At 37.5% G+C, this 18238-nt stretch overlaps 2 protein-coding genes across 2 annotated transcripts in view; both read right to left on the bottom strand.

The window, feature by feature from the left end:
- Positions 1-818: 818 nt before the first annotated feature.
- LOC125248297 (proteasome subunit alpha type-6-like) lies at positions 819-1960 on the bottom strand (the record flags this gene model as incomplete). The annotated part of the gene is made up of 3 exons (XM_048160016.1): positions 819-1072; positions 1196-1290; positions 1712-1960. Coding segments are annotated over 3 exons (402 nt in total), but the record flags the coding sequence as incomplete, so codon positions are not given.
- A 10160-nt stretch (positions 1961-12120) lies between these two features.
- Positions 12121-18238, bottom strand: part of LOC125249073 (NACHT, LRR and PYD domains-containing protein 12-like) — a 48748-nt gene continuing 42630 nt past the window's right edge. The window contains exons 10-11 of the mRNA XM_048161262.1: positions 13573-13746; positions 12121-12559 (exon numbers count right to left, since the gene is read on the bottom strand). Of these exons, the coding sequence (XP_048017219.1) occupies positions 12547-12559; positions 13573-13746 (187 nt within the window). The 3' untranslated portion in view covers positions 12121-12546. The remainder of the gene's footprint in view (positions 12560-13572; positions 13747-18238) is intronic.

Genomic DNA, 18238 nt, shown 5'->3' with positions numbered 1-18238 from the left:
TTTGTTAAACAATCCAAAATCCACTTAATACACACTACTTCATTATAGAGAGAACAAATTAATAAAAAATATATAATCATAAGCTGTGACAAAGAAAATATTAAACTAAGTGAATGTATAATTCTACCCTAAAAATGAAACTTATAGGGACAGTTGTCTTAATTTGTGTCAGGAGTTATGAAAAAAATGTGTCGATACCTTTAATATGAATTATGAGTCTCCAGCAAACAACAGCCGTCATTTCACCGCCACGTTTAACTTTAGACCCGATACAGTCCAGGTATGAGCAACCCACTGCTAGCCAAAATAACCTTGAATTTGGTTACATGTAATTTTTGCCAAAATAACTTGTAAGATGTATGATAATCCATCATGTAAACAAAGCCAACAGTGATTACAAGGTGTTTGGTTTCATTTCTTTGACATGTTCTGTGCGTATAGCCATGATTTAGCTCTGAATTGGACGTTTGTGTGCAGTCTGCTTTTAGTCCACCTGGTGAAATCAACCCGATTCAGACCAGCAATGTGACATCAGGCTATATAGATATAAATGATATAGTCTCAATCTATATTGCTTTAGAAATTTTTTTTTACATCTTAAAAACTTTTTTTTTTTACATCTTAAAAACTCTATATTGCCCACCCAAGTGTGCGTCTAAGTAATTAAAGTAAAATATCAAAGTTGTGTGAAGATACAACTGAAGGAGTAAATCATTCAGTGAATAAATGGCGCCACCTGCTGGAGAAAGAGGAAAGCACACAATTAAAGAAATCAATGTATTATTTTAATTTAAGAAGAAATTGAATATTACTCAATGTTTTAGACTGACAAAACCATGTTTATTTGAGAATTATTTGACTGTCTGCTGACTTACATACTGAGAGTTTGTCTTTCACCAAGTGACATACAATCTGTATCAAATTCAGTGTAAAACTATGAGCTGAGAAACGAGCAAACACCAGATGAAGGCGCTTCATTTCAGTGGATTCTATAAAAACGTGGAAACCTGAAGGTTATTCTCTCTCTGATATCGCTATCAGATGATCCTCGATCTCTTTTTCTGTCAGAGTCCTGAAACACACAGACAGATGTTCTCTATAAATATGTTAACATTTATTCCTGCAGCAGAAGCTTTTATTGTATTTTCTTATTAACTGAATGTTTGCTGTCAGACGCTTCTTTCTCTCTCTGTACCTGAATTTAGGGTTTTCCTTGGTCACAACAGCCACTTCCAGCTCAGTGCTTTTGAAGTCCATGGAAAGCACAGTAGACAAACACGAGATCGCCATCTAGAGGACAGGAGACAAGAGTGAGTGTTATAATATCCAGTCAAACACACTGCTGACTAACATCAACATCTCAACTATTATTATTATTATTATTACTAATACACAGCGCTCTGTTTAAAGCCTGTTTGTGATTCAGTGGTGTTTTTCTGTGGCCTAATATTTTTGATGATATGTAATTCTATTGCTTATTGTTATGTTTTCAACATTGATAATAATCAGAAATCATCATATTTTAATGATTTCTGAAGGATCATGTGACACTGAAGACTGGAGTAATGATGCTGAAAATTCAGCTTTGATCACAGGAATAAATTACATTTTACTATATATTCACATAGAAAACAGCTGATTTACATTGTAATAATATTTCAAACCAAACTTTATTTCTGTGAATGAATCTGTATGTGTAATTGTGTCACACCTCTACAGTCCTGCTGAACGTCAGCTCAGGCTGTTTCTTCAGCTTCTTCTCCAGGTAGCTGTTGGCCTCCGTGTGTTTGGCCCCGACGCTCGTGGCCCTGAACCCGCAGAAATACCCGGCCGGGTCACATTTGTAGAGCAGGTGCGTGTAAACCTGCGAGAGATCCGTGATATGCCAACACAACATGTCCGCTGTGATGTCGTAACTGAACTTATGCTTCCACTCGCCAGCCTCCACACGAGCACGATTTATTTATTTATTTTATTTGACAGGGACAATGTACATTAATTAACATTGCTGTAAATGCACTAGAATTAGCCAAAAGGGCTATTTTTCATCCATAGTCCCTGAAAGAGTCTCCCTAAAAAAATAAATAAAAAAAAAACATTATTAAGATTAAAAGTTTAAGAACAGAGCAAACATAAACGAGCAGTGAAAAACACAGCTAAAGTCTGTAGATAAATACAGTGTAGAGACAGTACAGATACAATTACAACACATTAAAACAAATTCAGACAATCAACTGCAGAAAAAATAGACAGAAGTAACAATCAGATCAGGGGGGGGACAGTCCTAATAATATTTTAAAAAATTAATTATGGCATGTCTGGTTTGTTATGAACCATGTTTTTAGATGTCTTTTAAACAGACTGTAAGTGCCCAGTTCTCTGATGCTCCCAGGGACTGAGCTCCACTAATCGAAAAGACACTCTGACTGAATGCACTTTTGTGGAGAGGAACAATACAATCTCCCCTTGCTGCTTCTCTAGTTACCCGATGTGTGGTACTTCTTATGTTCACAAATTGGCTGAGTGGAGGCGATGACAGACCATGGATGATTTTGTAAATCAGACAAAGGTTTGAGTATTTGATGACATTTTCCCAACTTAAAAGATGATGCTTTTGTAATACGTTGCAGTGGTCATGTCTTTGTGGTTTTTATCCAGTATTTTAATTGTCTGCTTGTACAATGATTCTATGGGTTTTAGTGTTGTTTTGTTGGCCTGTGACCATGTGGTTAAGCAGTAAGTTATATGAGACATGACCATAGAATGCATTTTGGCTGCCTGGAGTGATAAGTGTGATCTTATGAACCGAAAATTTGAAATATTAAATTTAGCACGATTGTAGACTTTAATTTGCAATTAAATCTGTGATTTAAAAGTAAGTTTCGAATCTATTAACACCCCAATATATTTATATTCAGACACAACTTGTACTTTTTCCCCGGCGACAAAAACCTCTATAGATTTATTATTTGCAACATTGGATCTGGAAAAGAACATAGCTACTGTTTTATTGACATTGAGTTTTAAGCAGCACTGGTTTAGCCATTCGTAACATGGACCATAGATTGTGTTAGTTTAGCTGCAGCTTGTGTGGTGTTATTGGCATGTGTATAAATGACCGTATCATCTGCATACATCTGAATGGAAACATCTGAACAAACTAAGGGAAGGTCGTTAATCTAGAGAGAAAAAAGCAGTGGGCCCAAAACAGAACCTTGTGGGACACCTGTGGACAACGGGAGGGAGGGAGAGTGGTGATCATTGATTCTCACTGACTGTGATTGATTTGATAAATATGATTCTGTCCGTTTATTGCACCTGGTGAAAAATTAAATTTAGTTAGTTTGGCTATTAGTATTTTATGGTTTTTCAGTGTCAAAGGCTTTCTTCAGGTCCAGAAACACAGCACCAACTACCCCACCTTTATCCAATAGGCTTTTAACATTTTCTATTAAAAAACAGTTTGCTGTTTCTGTAGAGTGTTGAGCTCTGAAACCAAATTGCATAGGGTGAAGGGAAAATTATGTGGTGTTTAAATGAGTGATTATTTGTTGAGCAATTAACTTCTCTGCAACTTTATAAACTGTAGGTATTATACTATTTGGTCTATAGTTGCAAATTGACAGAGGTTCACCATTTTTGTAAATTGTAATGACAGCTGATTTCCTCCACGAATTGGGAAATACAGTCTCAGAAATGGAACAATTGAGAATTTTGGTTATAGGAGCAATTAACATTGGACCGAGTTCTTTTAACATGAGTGTGTCCATGCCAAATATGTCTTTAGTTCTGGATGGTTTGAATGATCTTAGTTTGTTCAACATCAGTTTCTGTGACACTGCCCAGGGTAAATGCTGGCTCTGTAGCATTTATTGTACAAGTATTTATATTGCTGGGTGGGAAGGACTGGGCAATTTTCACCATGGATTCAACGAAACTGTTATTAAATGCATCTGCAACTTTGTATGAATTATTAGTAAGCTGTCCATTTACCATAATTTCTGAAGGTTTTTCTCTTTTTGTGTCCTGTCCCACAAGTTTTTTTAATTGGTTCAAGATTGTTTTAGAATCTCTTTTTGCGTTCTCTATTATAGTCAAGAAAAAATCAGCTTTGGCCTTTCGTATGTTTTTAACAGCTTTATTATGTAATGTTGTAAACAAGTTTCTAGCACTAGCTGATTTATTTTTAACTGCCGCTTTAAATGCAAGATCCCTTTCCTTCATTAGTTTTAGAATATTGTTGTTCGTCCAGGGTAGAGCTTTTTTTTGTGTGCTTTCTACTGATTTTAAAGCTGAAATCTTTAATTGTTTGTTCAATTGTTGTTGAGAAAATTCCACTATTCTTATCACAGTCTGAACCCAGCAATATATGCTTCCAGTCAATTCATTGTACTGCATTTTTAGAACTTTCCTGTTTGTTTTGGGGGATTCCAACAAACTCGCGTTCTCCGATACATGAGCGAAATCTCTTCTTTGAGAGCTTTCTGGCCACAAGAATCAGATTGTGGTCAGAAAGACCGGCTAACATGTTATAAGATTTGATTATTCTCTCTGGTCGGTTTGTAAATACCAAATCAATCTGGGTGCTGCTTGATGTGGTGATTCTTGTGGGCCCCTTGATCATTTGAACAAAATCAAATTTGTCCATTATTCTTTTAAGGTTTTTTCTGCAAGATGTTTCCTCCCAATTTATATTGAAATCTCCAAAAATAACAGTCTCTTTGTTGAGAAACTTCCATCGGATGGAGGGGGACGATAAAGCACAATAATTGTAAATGACATTTGTTGAGATAACATGATATTTAAACCTAAGTTTAAATATCCATTGAAATTCCATTTCATAACCACTAAGCCACTGTATTTCATAGCACTGGATATTTTTTTATAAATATATCATAACACCACCTTCTTTTGCAGCTTCTCTGTCTCTTCTGAACATATTATAGCCAGGGATGTTAAGTGCTGCAGAGGGTGCATTTTTAAAGAGCCAGGTCTCAGACAAGCAGAGGTAGTCCAGATTCGAGTTGAGTAGCAGATGATTAATTTGTTCTGTTTTAGACAGTATGCTTCATATATTTAAATGTCTTTGTTTTAGGGTCCCAAATCATCTTTGAGTGATTGACAGTATGAAAAAAAAACAATTTCCATTTTTTAACTATCCCTGGATTGATCATTTTCCTGTTTACATTGTTTATTGTCGTGGTAACCAAACGACCACTCGAGTCTCCGTCTGAAACCGGATGACAACATGTCAGGCTGACGCATCGACTTCAAAAGCTCCACTTTCAGTGCACTCAATCACATTTCCAGTTAGATCAATGAATTTTGATCTGCTCTGACTCTCTCTCATCTGCTCACGCTGAAAGCAGCGCCGGTGTTACAATATATTCAGTTCCTGAAATATTCTGTTCCACTGGGTGGCGCTTACGCGAATATTCATGATATCCTCCTATTGTGGGCGTGTCCTCGAAACAACGCGCAAGCGAATGGAACTGAAAATATTAGTACACGCTCCTCAAATCGCATCGGTTTAATGGATTATTTCGAAAAGGTAAATTCCTTTGCAATATAAATCTTTGGAGCTTTTTGATGACAGTCTTCATGCCAACAGCTACTTAAAGAATGTTATTTTTGTTTAAAATATTATAATTATGATAAGAAAATTATAGTTTAGTTTAGTTTTATTTAAAGTTTGACAAGGCAGGATATTGCAGCACAAAACCCTGAAATGTGTCAAACATAACACATACTCAAACAACTTTATGTACCTGATTTAAAACAATTTCAAAAGCAGTCAAATAAAAAAATTCTGATAATAATCATATAATTTATTCTGTGAGGTAATGCAGCACAAATGCACAGAAAAAATAGACAGCTACTTTACAAGATGACGTTATACTTGTTATTATCACCAATGTCATATGGTTTTGTTTTGCTTTTGTGATGTTTCCACATTACATTCATCATCTTGTAAAGTCACTGTCTGTTTCAGGCTGGATGTGAGAGCTGAAGTCTTGGATAGCTCTGGCAGCGTGTGATCTGGACATGCATGAAGGCTGTTCCCGAGTGCCAAGGCCCTGTTTTAATATTTACCTCAGAACCTCACATTTAGCATTGCTTCTTTTCACACATTGTTTTGAATTTTTTAATGTCTTTTCAATTTGAGTTACATTCATAGAGTAATTACTTCTGTACTTGTTATAACATTTAATGTATTTAATATTTATATAGGCTACAACTGAATTTGTTGTTTTAAAAAAATTAAACTAAGAAAAGATGAAAACATTTTCAGGATAATATTTTAAAGATAACTTTGTACAATCCAAATAAGCTTTACAGATATTTAGAAAAGGTTTTAGCAATGTTTGTCATGTTTTTCAATTATTTCACATGCACCTATAGGTCAATCAAGGTAATCAGTTACAAAAACTTAGGACACTAAAGAGACCTTTCTACTGACTCTGAAAAACACCAGAATAAAGATCCCCAGGGTCTCTGATCACCTGTGCGAACGTGCCTTAGTCCTGCTGCAGGAGGTATGAGGAATGCAGATGTGAACAGAGCAATAAACTGCAATGTTTCTAAAATGTGTAAAGGAGTCAAAACAGCGGCGGGAATCCCTCCATCACACACACACACACACACATGAAGATGCCTGAGACAGTGCTACAGGGAGAAAGAAGGACAGCTGATTGTCCTTCCAGTGCCAAACCACATGTAACCATAAGTCCCACCAGACATGTTTGAGAATGTGAAATGCCTTGATGGAAGAGTGGAGTAACATCTCACAGCAAGAGCTGCACATCTGGTGCTGTCCATGAGGATGATATGCTCTGTAAAGCAGCTGGTGCCACATCAGACTTTCAGATACTCTGTTGATCAAACGCCTATGAAATTTGTTCAGTTTATGTCTCAGTTGTTGAATCTTTTTGTTTGTACAAATATTTACATGTTAATAAATGTGCTGGAAAAACAGTTGAAAGTGAAAAACTCAACACACACACACACAAAAAAAAATGATGTTGTCACAAAAATATGTGACAAATAACATCAAGTGTGCATTTACTTGTTGGACTATAATGATAATTTGTCATGATATCCAGTAAAATATGAGAAAACAGGAAATATTTGTAGTTTGGTGTTGATAAAGGGTAGCCTATGTAAGTCTTACTGTGGTGATAAACACTGAAATATCAAAATAATCAAGAAATTAAGGATGACAGAATAATCACACCAGGCTATAGCTTTTTATTAGGTCACAGATACATTTGTAGAGGTTTGTTTCAAGTTGTCAATTACAACAAAGGAAGCAAAATAATCAAACTATTCAAAAACTTTTTAAAGCCTCACAAATAAAAAAGCTAAACAGAAAACACATCGTTGTAAAACAAGGTTATTCGCTCATGTTTGTTATGATGTATCATTACGTTAACTGTTTATCTGAATGCCTGTCCTGTACTCAATCAGGCAAAATAGTTCTGACGATTTATATCACACAAACTATGCATTGCTTTGAACATGTGAATTGTTGCTTAACGCTGAATATTTTATTACCTTTTCGAAATAATCCATTAAACCGATGCGATTTGAGGAGCGTGTACTAATATTTTCAGTTCCATTCACTTGCGCGTTGTCTCAGGGACACGCCCACAATAGAAGGATATCATGAATATTCGCGTAAGCGCCACCCAGTGGAACAGAATAGTTCAGGAACCGAATATATTGTAACACCGGCGCGACCAATGGGCGGGACTTAATGCGCCGCTACTATTGGCTAGGGTGTCTCTTACTGCAGCACGATCAGTGATCGGATGAATTTTCTTCTAGTATTTTTTTCCCCTTTTCTTAACTTTTTTTCTCTTTACTGGTATCATGGGTTACTATGGAAGCCCGTTTCCGCCACTAAATAAAAAAAAAAAAAAGAATTGCAACTTTTTATCTCGGAATTCTGACTTTTCTCGCAGTTCTGACTTTTTTTCTCACAACTGTGTGAAAATTTATTTCCCCCAGTTTCTTACTTTGCTTGCGTTTCCTTTCATTGCGACTGACCATCAGGATTGCTGTTTTGTTATTATTAAACATAAAATGGAAGACATCGAAAAGGATTCTTTTTAGCATGGATTTACCAATAAAGAAATTGATTTTACTGGAGGAGACACATAAAGATTAATCTCCGGACATATGCATTATGAAGGAATATGCATATAGAATGTTTCCATGGTAACCTTGTACATGAGTACAGCGTTTCAAGGAGAAAAAAACAGCTTTTACTGCCATCTAGTGGGCTTAATACTAAAACACTAATACCTACCATGTTTCATCAACTTTGTAACTTTGCAACTTGTCTGAAGTGCTGAAGTGGCACATTTTATACACCAACAGCTTTAGACTTCAGGACGGCAGAACGGCTATCGTAGAAATGTTGGATGTCCAGAATTGTTACAGACAGAGATACTGTCCGTCAGTTAACTGACCCTTTGCAAAGACCCTCCCCCCTTAGTTACTGTTGCTTTGTCCGACAAGCCGTGGCTCTGTCACGCCACACGCAGTGAAAAATACATCGCAGAGCAAAGAGGATACTGACAACACGTCGACAGACAAGACAAAGCAGGTTACTTATGATATTAAACAAAGTCCCAGCTTTCAAACTGTGTCGTTTTTTAGAAATTCAAACAATAAAAAACGTTTTGTGGATCTTTAATGTGTCGTGACCATGGCCGTGATAGATTGCTGTAGCGCCTCAGCTCAAGAGGCTTGTAAACCGATCGTCTCTTCCTACTAGTCCATTTACAGCGTCAAATAAACATGAATGAACATGAGAATGAATGTTGTTTCAAACATGGAAAAACGAAAAACGTAATGGCGGATTCTGCATTCTGATTGGTTAGATCGCTTGTCAATCAAACTCCCGGCGAAGGGTCAAACCGATCGTTTCGCTAGACCCTTATTCCTCATCTGGTGTAGTTTAAAGCTCTTTGAAACTGCACTGAAACTGTCATTTGGACCTTGAACCGTCTGGTGACCATTGAAGTCCATTATATGGAGAAAAATCCTGGAATGTTTTCATCAAAAACATTAATTTCTTTTCGACTGAAGAAAGAAAGACATGGACATCTTGGATGAGTAAATTATCAGCAAAAGTTTATTTAAAAGTGAACTAATCCTTTAATTACACGTTAGGCATTTTACTTCCATAAAGAAAACACTTAACGTGGCTTAATGTACTAAGACAGTGACATTAAAAGACCAAACTTAGTAAATACTATACTAATAAAGCATACTATACAGAAAAATTGGTTTCTGCAAAATTTGATCTTTTAATATCACTTAGTAGGCTACATTAAGTGACATTAAGCGTTTTCTTTATAACGGTTTTCTATGGGAGGAAAACACTTAACGTATACAGTAATTAAACAAATTGCGTTCAAATTCTGGGCTTGACTGCTTTGCTATACATAGTATGGTTTATTAGTATGATGTTTACTGAGTTTGGTCTATTAATATGACTGTCTTAGTACATTAAGCCACATTAAGTATTTTCTATGGAAAGAAAATGCTTTTTGTGAAATTAATTGCATTTTGTTTAAATTCTGGGCTCAACTGCTTTTCCTTACATAGTATACTTTATTAGTATGATGTTTACTGAGTTTGGTCTGTTAATATCACTGGATATTAAGGATATTTGTGCACACATCACATTTGAAATAAAAATATGCATTTAAAAAAAAAAAGATATTTACATTTCCTTATGAGCTTATGGTTTGTATCTATATGTACATGATACTTTGGGTATGGTACAGAATACATTCGCTGAGCAACACAACCAAGCTGGGACATCCGTGAGAGAACACAGAGGCCATCAACATGATGCATATCTGCACAAATTCTGTCCCACTGTACTCTATGTCCTCTGGCAATGAGGGCTCCTCTGACAACTCTGTACCTTATGTTTGGCATTGTGCTTTTGATTTCAGACACCATTGATTTAAGTTCTTCATCTGTGCAGCTGTTGTAGAGGGATGTGACTGAAAAATCACATTCTCTCATCCGACGATGGATATTCGTACGAGAGACACCTAAAATTTTACTGATGGTTTCCTGGGATAATCCAAGCTTCAGAAAGTGGTATAGTCTGTCTTTTGATAAATGGATTCTTGGACGTCCACATCCATGTGGTCTTTCAATCTCCACTACACTACACCTGCTGACTGTCCTTGTGCTGCTGAATAAGAGAATCCAAGTCCATCAAACCTCTGACTAAGTCTTGTGAAATCCCAATGTTTGCCGACATGGCAGTAATCAAAGTCACTTCTTGACGGCAAACAAATTGCAAGTATTCAATGTCCAGATCGGTGGGTGTTCCAGAGCATAAGTCACTCTGGAAAGTAATCTGTGAAGAATTTGCTGTCTCACTGTGTCCTATAATGCATTACCACATAAACACAGGACATTTGGTCAATTCAATAAACCTTGTTCATAATGAAATATTAGTCTAATTGGTGAATACTGCACAGTATACATTCTTAGATTTTGAAAAAAAGTTTTATATTTTTAGTAAATAGATATTCCAACAATATTTTAAACTGTAACATGTTTAATGTTTAATTCAGTAGCCATTTAATAACCATTTTTTAAAATAGTTTTAATAATAACACACATGAACTGATGGATGGGTTCAGTAGCGATACAGGAAACACCAGAGCTGTTGAAAAACTGGGAAACAAAATTACATATAACGTTATTTGTTTTCTTTTGGATATTACTACAATAATGATATGATTAGCATCACTCACCTGTCTTGACTCCTCCTAATTGGCCATGTTGAAGAGACTGATAGCGAGCGACTCGAGTTCTGGGTCTGTTCCCACCCTGATTGTAAGGCAAACACGATTGGTCAGCGCAATATGGGCGTTATCTGATTGGATTAAATAGACAGTGGGTGGAGTCTGCAGTCATGACGATAGAAATGTTTCAAAATCCACAAATGCCTGAGGTGATAAACAAATCCACAGGAAGAGATCCACAAATGCACAGAAAGCAATTCACAAATGTACAGAAAGCGATTCACTAATGAATGCAGGCATAATTTTGCTTGTGGCATAAAAACGTATTTGTGATTATGTTTTTTATTAGCAAATCTTATTTTATTTATTTGTGAATTTTTTTTTTTTTGTGAATCTCCAAGCATATATTTGTGGATCTCATTCTATTCATTTGTGTATAAAATTATATTTTTGTGAATCTCTTTAAATTTATTTGTGGATCATAATCTGGTGTAGCAGCAACATCTCCTTTGCCTCCTCCCAGTGCAGTGGATGGAAATGCAGGAGAAGCTTGTGATGTGCTCCGACATTCATCCAGCATCTGACCAACGGCTCTGGATTTCATATAACAAATGACGAAATTGAAAAAAATCCTGCACGTGTATCCGGAGAGTTTCCTGACTCCAGAGTGTTAATGTTCAAAAAACATTATTTTTCACATACTGTGCATTATTATAGCTCCTCTATGACCCATCTTTCTAAAACATGTCGATATCTACAAAGCCCCTCCTTCTAAAAAGCGTAATGTGCTCTGATTGGCCAGCTGGCCCAGTGTGTTGTGATTGGCCAAACATCTCAAGGGGGTGTCGGAAATGTAACTATCCTTACCATAATTGCGAGCTTCAGCTTCCAAAGACAGTTAATAATGTCATCAATTTTACCATATCAGTTCGAGCCCGAGTCAATTCTGAAAATGCAGATAACCAAGACGATCGATCGATACTTGTATGTATTTGCAGTAACAAGCCACGGTTTAGCTAAATGTGAGAAATGCCACGAGTGTGAAACAAAACGCGTAGTGCATTTATGTTTGTCATCTTTTCACCACAAGTTATAAGCGGAGAACAGAGGATACTATGTTTGTAAACATAAATCCATCCCTGCACTTTTGATCATTAGAATGACAAACAATATTACTCTACACTGCACAGAACTCTGCATTTGAACAGTCAATAGCAAATACTTCAACAAATAATAAAACACACTTACAGACTCTGATTCAGCCTTTTGTAACTTTGCAGATCTTATACATGCACAAACAGCTACATAACAGACTAAAGAAAGAGGAAAACATGAAAACGCATCATATGACCCCCTTTAATACATTAATACAAATTAAATACAACTATAATTTTATAAAATGTATACACTCAAGCTTCCATTATTTGTTTTCCAAAAGGGAGCTTGATGAAAAATGAATCTTTCATTAGTCTTTGTCTCCCTCTGCTGGTAAAACACAAACATATTCAGGCTCTATATTTTCTCTAACAAAACTCCAACCTTTTTGATATTATACAGTGTGTTTATACAAATAAAATGGTTAATCTATGAATAAGAAACTGTAATTTGCTGCTCTGAAATATCAGGTCTGTCAGACGATTGTTGAAATCTAAATGAAGTCTTAATTTATTACAGTGAAGTTACTGTATCTCCAGTCTCTGTTGATTCTGCTGACTGTGAGTCTCTGTCATGAATCCTTATTCACCATCAGAAGATCAGACTGTCATCCGAATGTACTAAAATAGAACACACACAGTGTCACATATGCAATATGAGACATAACTTCTGTCACATCTTTTCATCTTTATACTAGATAAGATATATCAATTCATTCTCAAACATGACAATATAACTTTTATCTGATGCTCAAAGTCACTTTACAAGATCAAAAGGACATGAAAGGTCACATTTGCCGCTTTTGCACCATTGGGCCGAACGGTTCTTGGAATGGTAAAGAACAGTTCCAGTTGTGTTTCCATTAGAGCCAGGTATAGCACGGCATGATTACAAACCATTCTCGGCACGATTGTTTAACCTGAATCGTGCTGGTAGAATCCGTAAAGTGACGTCGCCACTTGGGATTGGTCACTTGTCTGTTGCCTGGCTACCAGTTTCTCTGTAGCTGGCTAAGTGCTCTAATTGAGTGATGTAAACAAAATTAATAACTCAATTAAAAGAAATATCTGATAATTAGTAAACCGTTGCGTTACCAAGACAATGACTGACGTTTTTGTATTACATTTCAAAGAGCGGCCATTATCAATTCAATTTAATTAAATTATCAGCCCCACAGTGGAAAATGAAACTGTAACCATACCAGCTGGCCCGGATCAGCATAGAATGGAACGGTTACGCAATGAGAACCGTTCTGCCTGACGATGGAAAAGCGGCTTTTGACACGACAGCTGATACAAAACCAGCAGAAATGATCATTACACTCCACTACAAATATCAGTAAATAACAAATAACCCAAATCTCAAATTTTATCACACACATAGAGCTGAAAATATCAATAATATTATTTTCAGTCAATCACAACACTATGAGCAGAATTACACTCATATTAAACAGAGATTAAAGTTCCTACAGAGACCAACCGAAGCTGAAATTAAAACTCATTATCTGATGATCTCAGAAACAATATTCACACACATGTGGTGTTACTGAACCTGGTAAAGTTTCCTTTTATTTAACAGCCATTTAAACTTTAAATAAAAATATGATGAAATTTGTTAATAAATTTCTTACATTAGTATATCCAATTTATAATGCGGATCATCCTTCAGATCAGAGAGCAGCTTCACTCCTGAGTCTCCTAGTTTATTCAGAGACAGATCCAGTTTTCTCAGGTGTGAGGGGTTTGATCTCAGAGCTGAAGCCAGAGCAGCACAACCTTCATCTGTGACACCACAATCACTCAACCTGTAGAGAACAATGACACACTTCACTCTCTCAGATCAGACACACAGATCAAATCAACAGACTTTTGTTATTTTAAAAAAGCACAGATCATCATGTTTGATGTAAGTGAGATTTACCATGTTATTGTGTGTGTGTGTGTGTGTGTGTGTGTGTGTGTGTGAGAGAGAGAGAGAGAGAGAGAGAGAGAGAGAGAGGGAAAGCTTATATAAAAACTTATGTAACAAGTTATGTATATCACATTAAATAATATGGAAAGATTATCACAGAAAAAAAAGATGGATTTGAAGGTCATTAAGAATGAATTAATCTTGTTCTTGTTCTTCATGTATCAAAGTCCTGACTGTGCTGAGATTGAGTGTGTTTAAAGTCTAGAGTGTTAAATGTTGATCGCATCTCCTTAATGAGAAGCAGCTCATGTGTACAAACATTACAGATCAATCACTCACACAATCACCTCAACTAAAGAAAGAGAGATTGGACACTCCAACACAGAAAAATATTATTTCTTACACTTAATTTAAACAGAAAATTAATGAATGGCAATCATTTCAACTCCCAATTCCCAGGACTTTCACAATTCCTCTTTTAAATTTGAGTACTCAATGTTTTAAAAAAAAATCCTCAACAAAAAACAAACAAAACAGAACAGAACCAAGGGAGAAAAATAAGAATATAAAAAACAAAACAAAAAAAGGAGGGGGTTCGTGTCTTAGTCAAATAACACAAGTCTAAAGCAAAAATCAGTTTCAGGGCATTTCCGTCCGACATCCAATAGAGAAATTTTGCAAATAGCATCATTCTATTCTATTCATTATATTCAATCATTCTTCCAACCATTGAAACAGGGTTTAATCTTTAGATATTTACATCTGTGGATAAAGTGCTTACCTAAAACAATCAGATTGTTCATAAACAATTCTAGGTTATCATTCAAAAACACTCCAGCTTTAATTGAGATCACATTCAAAGGGTGTATTGATATATCTTTAGATTGTAACCAACTCTGAAATGAAAGCCAAAATTCATGTACAAATTCGCATTAAAAGAATATATGTTCTACTATTTCACTTTGTTCTTGTCATTACCAGTAGACCCCTGCTGAACTGAACTTACTACCTGCAGCTACCATAGCGCTGACTGTGACACTGAACACTCACTGGTTGGGAGCAAGGTTCGTCTTTATCCCAAGCGGATCCACAACTCCAAGCAGAAAGGACGGCCACGTATCAACACAGCCCTGACATCAGTCCCAGAAGTTTTCACACACTTTGCCAGTGCCATTGAAGAGGCCCTTAAGAACTGCCCAGACAACAGCGCTGAAGAAAGATGGAGCCACATCCATGACGCCGTCTATAACTCGGCCATGGCAACCTTCGGTAAGCGGAAGAAGAAAAATACAGACTGGTTTGAAGCAGGAATAACCGAACTTGAGCCAGCCATCACAGCCAAACGTACAGCTCTGCTAGACTTCAAGCGCGAGCCTTCAGAGAAGGCATTAGCAGCACTCAGGAAGGCCAGAAATGACAGCCAGCAGATTGCCAGGAAATGCACTAATGATTATACCTCTGTCAGAGCATTCAGCTCTCTGCAGACTGTGGGAACATCCACGCCATGTATGAGGGCATGTAGAAAGCATTTGGTCCAAGCACCATCAAGATCGCTCCCCTGAGGTCCGCTACAGACGATGTCATCACAGACCGCGGTAAGCAGATGGAGAGATAGGCGGAGCAATACCAGCAGCTATAATCGCGGGAGAACGTCGTCACTGACACTGTAATGGAGAACACCACCTCCTTGCCCAAGTTGGAAGAACTTGATGCTTTGCCCACTGTAGACAAGCTCAGCAAGGCCATTGACTTTTTAGCATGTGGCAAAGCTCCAGGCAGAGACGGCATTCCCCCAGAGGTCATCAAGGCTGGCAAGAAGAGTGTCCTCCTTGACCACCTCCATGAACTCTTCCTTCAGTGTTGGGAGGAGGGAACAGTTCCTCAGGACATGCGAGATGCCAACATTAGGGCTGGGCGATATATCGCATGCAATTGTCACGCGCATTTCGTCAGTAAAGCCGGTTCCCTGATTACCGCTAAATCGCCATCACCTGCTTTCAAATGGAGCGGCATTTAATAGAGAGAGCCGTAGTTCACTGATAAGCTACGCAATATCGCGTTCATTATCGCAGATGAATCGCCTTCGATAATGAACGCGATATTGCGTAGCTTATCAGTGAACTACGGCTCTGTCTATTAAATGCCTCTCCATTTGAAAGCAGGTGATGGCGATTTAGCGGTAATCAGGGAACCGGCTTTACTGACGAAATCGCCCAGCCCTAGCCAACATCATTACGCTCTACAAGAACAAAGGAGATCGGAATGACTGTAACAACTATCAAGGCATCTCCTTGCTGAGTATTGTGGGGAAGGTCTTCGCCCGTGTGGTGCTGAACAGACTCCAAGTACTAGCTGAACATATCTATCTAGAGGCGCAGTGCGTCTTCAGATTCCAGAGATCAACAATCGACATGATCTTCTCACTGAGACAGCTACAGAAGATGTGCCGGGAGTAGAGACAGCCACTCTACATCGCCTTCGACTTGGTCAGCAGGAAAGGACTCTTCACCCTACTGCACTGGATGGGATGTCCGATGGCTCACCTGACCAAGAAAGTGTGGAACAACAGCATGCTCACCACCAACACCAAGATGAGAGTGTACCTATGTACACCTGTCAAGAATGCAGACTTAATTCTTTCCATCTGCGCTGCCTAAGGAGGATCATGGGCATCACCTGGCAGGACCGTGTCTCAAACACAGGCCCAGGCAAAAACATTTAACACGCACACACTCCTTTCACAAAGATGCCTATGCTGGTTTGTCCATCTGGTTCGTCCATGTCTGCCGAATGCAGGATGGCCGGATTCCTAAGGACATCATGTATGGTGAGTTCGCCTCCGGCACTAGACCAACAGGCAGACCAGTGCTCCGGTACAAAGACGTCTGCAAGCGTGACCTGAAAGCCGGAAGCCTGAATCCCGCAGAGTCAGTGCTAGGGCTGCACGATATATCGCATGAGATTGTCACGCACATTTCGTCAATAAAGTCGGTTCCCTGATTACCGCTAAATCGCCATCACCTGCTTTCAAATGGAGCGGCATTTAATAGACAGAGCCGTAGTTCACTGAAAAGCCACACAATATCGCGTTCATTATCGAAGGCGATTCATCTGCGATATGAACACGATATTGCGTGGCTTTTCAGTGATCTACGGCTCTGTCTATTAAATGCCACTCCATTTGAAAGCAGGTGATGGTGATTTAGCGTAATCAGGGAACCAGCTTTACTGACGAAATGTGCGTGACAATCTCATGCGATATATCGTGCAGCCCTAGTCAGTGTCCACAGAAGCAGTCACTGGCTTCACCTGTAGCTACTGCAACAGACTCTGCCGCTCTCGTATTGGACTATTCAGGCACAGCAGGCACTGCAATTCCACAACAGACTGACTCCATTCTCTCCAGAGACAGAAGGATGCCAAAGATATATATATATATATATATATATATATATATATATATATATATATACACACACACACATGGCACATTTGAACTAGGAAGGGAATAGATATAAATTTAAAACCATAGACATGACAGTCTTCAAGTAATTGTAAAACCTCTGGTTAAAGCTGTCACTTCCAGTTTTATTTGAATACAGATATACATAATTTTGAAATTACTACAGATACAGGTTCCACTGCACGCCCCTAATATAAATGCTGTTAATTCATGATACCTAAAATAATTACCAAAGGTAATTAATAAAACGTTGTTGTGAAGTGTTGTTATTATTGTTATTTTTCTGAGCTACAAAAGATTTACAGCAGACATTAAGATTATAGTACCAAATGAGGTTGATTAGGTTGAACCTGTCTTGTGATGTGATAAAATTCTGATCAGTTATCCAATGCTTATTTTTTTCTGTATTTTTTTATTTTAACAATTGTAAAGATGCAGCAGTGTTACTGAATACACAGAAAGCCAGGGTCTGAGTTCTTATGAACTTGTGGTGTGAACAAGAAAGGGTCTGAGATCACTTCAATGCTGAAGAGGACCAAAAAAAGAACTGGGTTCTCTTTTCAGTACACTAGATTGTGAACATCAAAAGGACTAAGGTTACCTTCGGCTGGTTCCCTTTCTGGTTTGGTTCTTTTAAAATGAATTATATGTGAAAACACATGGTTCTGGTCACTGGATCTCACATTTCTGGATGGAGTATATGGTTGCAACAATTCAGATAAATAGATTGGGGTGAAATTACATACAGATTTATAAACAAATAAAAGGATTTTAAAATCAATTCTGAATTTAATTGGCAGCCAATGAAGGGTCCTCAAAATTGGAGTGTTATGATTTACGCATTTACGCAGCATTTTGGACTAGCTGAAGACGAGTAATTTGAGACTGTGAAATACCGCAGGAAAGTAAATTGCAGTAGTCT

The sequence above is a fragment of the Megalobrama amblycephala genome, linkage group LG16 (assembly GCF_018812025.1).
Source record: "Megalobrama amblycephala isolate DHTTF-2021 linkage group LG16, ASM1881202v1, whole genome shotgun sequence".
Lineage (NCBI taxonomy): Eukaryota > Metazoa > Chordata > Actinopteri > Cypriniformes > Xenocyprididae > Megalobrama > Megalobrama amblycephala.
This window is presented reverse-complemented; position numbering and strand designations above follow the sequence as displayed.